This window comes from Bombus pyrosoma, linkage group LG7, assembly GCF_014825855.1.
Source record: "Bombus pyrosoma isolate SC7728 linkage group LG7, ASM1482585v1, whole genome shotgun sequence".
Classification (NCBI taxonomy): Eukaryota; Metazoa; Arthropoda; class Insecta; order Hymenoptera; family Apidae; genus Bombus; species Bombus pyrosoma.
In genome coordinates this window covers 12,272,000-12,280,012 of record NC_057776.1, presented here as the reverse complement: position 1 = coordinate 12,280,012, position 8,013 = coordinate 12,272,000, and the positions used below count along the sequence as shown (strand labels likewise).

The 8,013-nt window shown below is 33.7% G+C and overlaps 1 protein-coding gene across 1 annotated transcript in view; it reads right to left on the bottom strand.

Moving 5' to 3' along the window:
• The window catches only part of LOC122569831, a 7,630-nt gene extending 1,460 nt beyond the window's left edge, over positions 1-6,170 (bottom strand). Inside the window, exons 1-3 of the mRNA XM_043731458.1 lie at positions 5,538-6,170; positions 1,090-1,128; positions 2-946 (exon numbers count right to left, since the gene is read on the bottom strand). Of these exons, the coding sequence (XP_043587393.1) occupies positions 2-946; positions 1,090-1,128; positions 5,538-6,170 (1,617 nt within the window). The remainder of the gene's footprint in view (position 1; positions 947-1,089; positions 1,129-5,537) is intronic.
• Between the last annotated feature and the right edge of the window lie 1,843 nt (positions 6,171-8,013).

The window sequence follows — 8,013 nt, the reverse complement described above, 5'->3', positions numbered from 1 at the left end:
TTTTGGGTGGTACGTAGTCTTCCATACCGAATAATTTGTGGATTTTGCTGATCACTTTGGTCATGTCCAAGCCAGAGTCTTCCATGTACCTCACCAAATTCTGATATTCTGGCATAGCTTCAACCTTGCGGACCAAATCGTGGAATGCTTCGCTGTACATGTATTCGATTGCCCTCTGCACTTCGTCGTCTTCCAGGTAGGACATAACGATGTTCATTATTTTGTTCTCGTCCACCAGGTTCAGGAAGTCATGAATATCCCTGGACAGTTCGTCAGAGGCAAAGGTTTCCAATTTAGGCATTTCGAAGATTGGGAATTCAATACCAAGAACGGTGTAGATGATGTCTTCGATTAAAATTATGTCAATTCCTTTGTGCACCAGCATTGCACGGAAGCTGAGGTAATTTCTGTTTTCGTAGAGAGCGTCCACAAATTTTTGGTTATCTTGTGACTTCAGTTGGGCTACGAAATCGCGCCAAGCGTCGGATGTTCTCATCTTGTACACGTAACCACGGATGAACAAGTCATAAGAGATGAGTTGCTTCACGTCTTCGAACAAACCTTTCACTCCACCAGTGATTTGTTTTTTGCTAAACTGCTGGAACGGTGGAATGCCAATTATTTTGTTTAATTTATTCAGCTCGGCGTAAATATAGACACCGTTTCTTTCTAAATAATCTGCAAACTTATGGAACTCGTAAAGAGTCTCGATCTCCGAGATCATTGTCTTGAACTCGGATGAGTCGAAGTATTGAAGTAACTCTTGGAACTCAGAATCTTCAGCGGCATATTCTAGGACGACAGAAGCAACCTTGTTCATCGGGATCAAGTCCAGGAAGTATTGTATATCTTCATGGAGCTGTCCCTTACCGAAATCTGGGAGATAATGAGAGTTCACAGTTGCGAACGCAAATATCGCCGTGAACAGTACCACTGGGATCTTCATCTGCGAAACGGACGATACATAGTTAATTCAATGAATATAAAACAAACTTATTGAGAAACTCATTTAGACACAGGTATTTAATAGCTTTTAAGCAAAAATAATAATAATATAAAATTTTATTTTACAACGATCTGTGAACTCACCGTAGCTTTGTGGGAAGACTGTAGTACTTCATGAATTTTCTATCGGCTAGACTGCTTTATATATACTGGAACGTATTGAAATAAATAGATGGAGATATCGAGATACCTGAGAGAATGATAAGATTTCATTAAACGTGCACCTGTGTCTCAGCACTTGCAGAGATTAGTGTCTTATTGTAATTGATTATCAGTGTAACATTTACAGATCAATAGTATTTACAGTATTAACATCGCGCGATTTTTATTTTCATCTGGGATTAAATTTTTCGCAATAAGTAACTAATCATTAATCTTATTTACTATCTTTACTATCTATACTATAATTATTATTGATGAAATATAGAAATATAGGGAAAAATTTTCCCCTTTTTCACTATCTGTATTATTTGCATCTAGCATAAGCATCATGGAAATATATAAAGTGTGCGCGGAAAGAATATGATGAAATTATTTTTGTTAATTTCATGACTTTTATGCCTCTTGGTAGTTGAGTTAATTGGAAAGGAAATACCACAATCCAATGAAAGTACAATATATTTAACATGGAATTGATTATTGTATTTTAAAATTACTTATTTTCGTGTTTCTGTGATCTTCGTACACCTTACACCCACATTTTAATTTTTTCATATGTAATTTCTTTTTAAATAATTAGCTTTTATATAATGCACTTCAAAACATCATAGCATGAACCCATAAAATAACATTGCAGTGTGGATAATGATATTTTGTGTCTTTTATAGCTTTTGTTTTGCATCTGCACATTTAAGGCAACAAAGCAGACGCATCGTATTTGTAAATTTCATTTTTCTTGACTTTACGGTAAAACTTCTACACAACGCATTCTGTTGTTAAACGCAGCATCCAACGAGCTACAAATGCATTCGTTTTCAGACCCTTGATGCATTTGTTCATTATATTACAAAATGTAGCTTAACTTTTCGTAAAATAAATTATTCATTTTAAATATCTGGGGTTGCACGCATTTAAAGGATTAAAGATTCCTTTTCGACGGTGACTATTGTGTGGGAAACATCGTTTAGTTTTATCTTTGAATACTTAATTAGGATCAAAATAGTATCGCTGGTATTGACAAATTTTATTTCTGCTATATTTGCTTGAGCCTATGATTTCTATGACGATAGTAGCCAACTCATTGTATATACCAATCGAAATGATCGTTAAGGATTTTCGCAGGATATTCCATTCTGTCACCCGCAATTCTTTTTGACATAACAAAAATTCTATCGATGTGAATCTTCTATCGACGAGTAAACTATAGGCAAATAAAGATGTATCTAAACAACCTGCTAGAAACTAGAAAAACTGTCCTATTTATGATTATGTATGACATGTAAGTGGTGACAGGAAGAGTATTGTCTCTATGATAACATGTTTTTGTTTCAAAATAGAAAGCAATGCTGATGATCAACTGATATCAAAATTAGATGTACTGCTTTTAATTTTCATGTATCGAGTGTATCTTATCCTGCGTATTATTTTGTATATCTGTACACTTCACATTTCTGAAAATATCTCTTTGTTATTGTTTTACGTTCTGTTACTAAAGATGGCAGCAGTGAGATTCAATACGACACGGAAATAATAATGATCCCAATTCAATTAGTATTTATCATCATAGAATTAATTCATCCGCACTCATTTAACCTATATAAGGGCGATTCTGCAAAGGCGGGATTTATTTAGCAGTGATTTTATCCACATACTTTTTCATTTAATTTATGAATTGTAACAAGTTTAAGGTGTGACAGAGAACATTGCTACAAAAGCTGTCGGACAAATGAATAACTACATGTAATTTTACTTTTTTAGAAACTATCTATCGGCGACTGAGATTTCGTTAAAACTCCCATGTAATCATCTGTATTTAAATATTTTATTTAATAAAAAGAGATAATATTTTCTCACACTTTCTATCACAAAGAATTAATTAAGCGATAATTACTTTTCTGAAGGATTATTTAAAAAATTTGGACATCCAATATCACACGTCAATAATAATTTGTAATCGCCTAGATTATAAACGAACTAATTACCAGTCCTGATAATTGTCAGCTAAATTTGAAAGTGGAAACGAAAATAATTAAATCTAAAAAACAATCGATACTTATCAATCATAGATGAATCATCAATCTTGACAAATTGTCAGTTAAACTCGAAAACAAAATTATTGCATTTTTAAAACTAACGAATATTTATTCCTTAGATAAACAAACTAGTGATCAATCCGCGTTCTTTATTGTAAACTAAAGTAAATAAATTGTGCTCTTTATCTTCTAACGTTCAAGACTGAATTATAACATTATCTAAACAATGCAAGGCATTTTCTAAATTTAATATAAATGCACTCAACACACATTTTCCTCAAGCCCACGGATGCTTCTTTCTGTCTCCTATCATATTGTTTGACAGGGGACAGATCGGGAGACTGGGAATTTTAAGATTAAATGTTATAAATTTTCAAGCAAATTATTATTCAATTTTGATGTTAAAAAGAAAGTTGGAAGCCTATGTTATATCTACGTCGCATTAAATAATAATTAGAAGAGATAACAACATTGGAATATAATACGTACCAGGGGATTGAAAAGGTGGCTGGCAGCAACAGGTGATTGTCAACGAATCTACAATTTTAGGTAATCAAAAATGACCACTTGTTACAAAACGTAATAGGTGCACTAACTTGTTTTTATTACTTTTGATTTACTTCGTGTGATTTTATTGTTAGTACCATAGACATGGTTTTTTTAGAAATAATTTGGCAAACAGAGAACCGAAATGTAAAAGTGATGAAAAAAGTTACATGCCGATGACTTTTGTCAATAAAATGAAGTCGATTAAAGTAAAAATAAATGTGAATGATAAATACGACCGTTGTAAAGTAAATATAAAGAGGAAAATAATAATAAAGTAAATAATATCAAATTTATTCACTGAACATAAGATGTAGAGTAAATTTTGTAGTTCTCACATGACGGAGGACTGAGAATTGCATGAACAAAAGGTGATTTTTCATATAAATAAGCTTAATTGACAGTACTTCATAATTTGTCTATAAAATCACAGTTATTATCTTTCTCTCCCATGCAAATATAATTTAATGTTTAAGGGTTTTAACGTTTAACGTTTTTAAGTGCGTTAAAAGGTGAGAGCCGTACAAAATTTCTACTTCTGTAGAATCATTTATACTGGTACATTTTTGAGTTTTTAAATTATAGATAGCTTACACACTCATAATTATATTTTCCATTTGAAATACAAAATATTTAAAGCTATATCCTCCTCCTCGTTATTATATTAATTAATTTGTTTCGTAATATTCTGAAACATATCTCTAATTGAAATGTTTATTTCGGGATATTGTACAATAGTTCATTAACCCCTTCCCGTACTTTAGCGAGTCAGACTCGCGATGAAGATTTTGGCCCAAACATGAATATCGCGAGTCTGACTCGCGACCAGCTACTTGGGCCAAACATAAATATCGCGAGTCTGACTCGCGACCAGATACATCTACATTTCGGTTCGTATTGCGACTGTTTACGAGCATCAGTCTGTTTAGCGCGCGTCGCTATCTACCGCTTGGGCCCGAATTTTTTTTAACTAAATGGCACGGGAAGGGGTTAATTCCGGGATGTTTTCAAATATTTGCTTAAACATTTTACGTGCTTTAGAAATTTTGTTGCACAAATAAGTGGATCCCGATTTACCAAAAACGTTATAAATGTCGTGAAAAGAATTATGAAGTTCCCCAGCACATAGTGTTCTACTGTAACATTACGACTTAAGATACAAGGCATAATATTAATGAAGATAAAATTAAGAATTTAGTCGCAATAGAATCTTAGTTCTTCGTCTAAAATTTCGTTTCTAATAGGTTCTCCTTTGTAACTTTTAAGTCATATTGAAAATCTATAATTAACAATTTGGACATCAGATTGCTTGATAAAAGAATATTTCATATTATTTTATATTCTATACCTTATACGACAAAGACTAATGATTTTCATCCTACGATTCTAATTGAGAATTAATACCTGTGCCGTTTTAAACAATTGAATTAACATCACTAATGATATTAACGAAATTCGTCAACTTATAATTTACAAGCTACTAGTATTGATAAAATCTTATAAATCGTCTGATTATTCTATTCGACGAGAAACTATAAAACAGTAAAAAGAGAAATCTAAACTTGCAACTAACTAAATTACTAATATTATTATTTAGAAAATTATTGTGCCAGAAGATACTGATCTTCTTCAGCGAACACCTTAAAGTTCTTGAAGCTTAAAAACGAAAGATTAGAGCAAAGGGCACTTTGAGGGAACAACATTTGGCGACGTATTTATATATATGCTTATTTATTGATTAAACCCAAAAAGAATATAAAAAAGAACTATAAAAATTTAAACGGAACAGGAGACATGGAGACCCAATTGGTTTTCCATGAAATCTCTGCCCTTGTTGAGGTGGACACCGTAGCTCTGAAGCTTCGCTAAGTGGTTATTGAAAGCAGGTTTGGCGCACATAGCGTCGACGAGTCTTTGAGAGGTTGGGGATCCCAAGAAATGCATGAAGTCGGCGAACACCTTGGAGTTGGCCAGCTTTTGCCTAAACAAAGCTCGGATCTGTTCCATAGGCAGCATTGCTTCAACTTGATCGAGGAAACCGCGGATTCCACCGGTGACGGCCCTCTTGGCGCGGTTTGGTGGAACGAGTCTTGCCAGATGCAGGAAATCATTGATTTTGTTCGCCAGGTAGTACGCATCGAGACCGGCATTTTGCTGGTAGTTGAGGAGGTCCCGGAATTCAGGGATGTTTTCAAGATCAGATACGAGGTTCTTGACTTCGTTTGATTGAATATAGTTAAACCACGCTTGCATTTCTGAGTCTTGGTTGACGTATTCGTGAAAGAGTGCGACTATATCATCAAGAGGAATAATGTTGGCGAAGTCTTGGAGCTCAGCGGCGAGAGCACCGTTTCCGGTGCGTGGGACTACATAGGCATTCAGGGGACTGGCGAAGGCCAGAACAGCCAAGACAGCGGCGAATTTCATCTGTGAATGTATATGAAATATTCGCGAATAATTATGGATGAAATTAAAATTATTCAAGATACAAATTTAAAATAAATTCGACTAGATAGCAAATTAAAAGGCAAGTAACTTTTAATATAGAGAAACAGATGAAAATAAATCTTTCAGAGCTGAATAGTAATAGCAAATTAATGTCTCTAATATTTATGTTACGGGTACTTGTATAATATTTAGAATATCTTCTTCAATGTTATATTAAATCGTTTTCTGCATTACTCACCATGTTGCTTGAGTGGACAGATTCAACTAAGTATATAATCACTGTAAACTGCCGGTCGTTTATATACACATTTAACTACTGGTCTACTCTCCATTATGATAAGATTGTATCAATTATATCAGAAATGTTTTTTATTCTTTTGGGATATTAAACACAGATATGTGAAATATCGATAAGACGAAACATTGTAGTGATATTCATCTTTCAATATGACGGTTCGACCTATTCCTATCAGGTTATGGCATAATTTTTTTGGTAATCTGATTAATAATTTCAAAAGAATTTATCTATTATTTTATAATTATTTTATAATTTATAAAATATCGTCTTCGTCCAGTCACCATTTTGATGTCTCTCGTTTTCAGAATTATATTACGTAAAAAAGCTAATTGCAAACAAAACTTCATAACATAGCTTGCTAAAAAAAATAAAAAGCGATTTCAGAAACCAGCAATAATGGAAGACTCTGAGGTATTTAATTGCAGTATGCCACAAGAACGGCATCGTAATTGTTCTCCAAAAGGACAACAAAAGGTTCGACATTCCACCTGCGTTCAAGTTGCAACGGTGAGTCGTATCAAATTATTTTCTACTACTGGCCAGACAAACTTTTGCTCGATATTATGGCAGCACATGGTGGTAACAGCCTTCCATGGTGGGCTCATCGTTACTGCCATAACGGTCTCGAGGATTTTCACGACGAAACAGGGAACAACTAAGGAAAATGTGTTCGCAGTTAAGGATCCACCCGTTTCTGATTGGCGATCTCGATATTAGTAGCAAAACTCCTTTCTGAAATCGAACTTGAATCGTAAAATATGAGTTTTCTAAAAAGCATCAGGTAAATGTTTGGTTACTTTTAGTAAAAGATAGGTGCATTTAGAAAACGAATTAGATTGTAGAATGACAGAGGGACAACTTAATCGAGGCTTAATTAAACATTTTTATTCAGTCAATAAAAAATGCATACAATTAATATTGCATAAAAGAAGTTTTCGTGTTACTATTGCACTTAACAATCGCATAGAAAATTAATCGTTTCGATGTTTGAGCATGCAAGGGCCGATAACATCAAGTGAGTGTTCTACACGCTTATCTGTTTGTGTTTGAACCAGATAAGCGCATAATGGGCTATTACCGAGGACATTTGAATATGTTATTTGACCGATCGATTTTGGAGATTTCGCGATAACCGATAAAATTCTGAGACGCATTCACATTTAGCTATCCTTGTCAATCTCATTCTTATTACATCTGTCGATCTGCTTATTGTTTTTTTAAACTTGTTATCCATTAAATCAAAAACTCAATTCGCTTCTTGACCCTGTACTTTGGGAATCTTTGTTTTTACTTTCAGTCGTATGACGAGTAATCTCCTGTAAACATCTTTACTCCGAATAACGTAATTATTAAAAATAGCTTCTGAAAAGTAACGTTGCAAATATCTGAACTAGAAAATATTCATGTACCACTTATGTGAATCTTTCACTGCAAGAAAATTCACTTTTCATTTATAGGAGGGCATCTATAACAACGTTAACAATTTTCTAACAAACAACGCGCAACGTCTAGAACCTTTTAAAA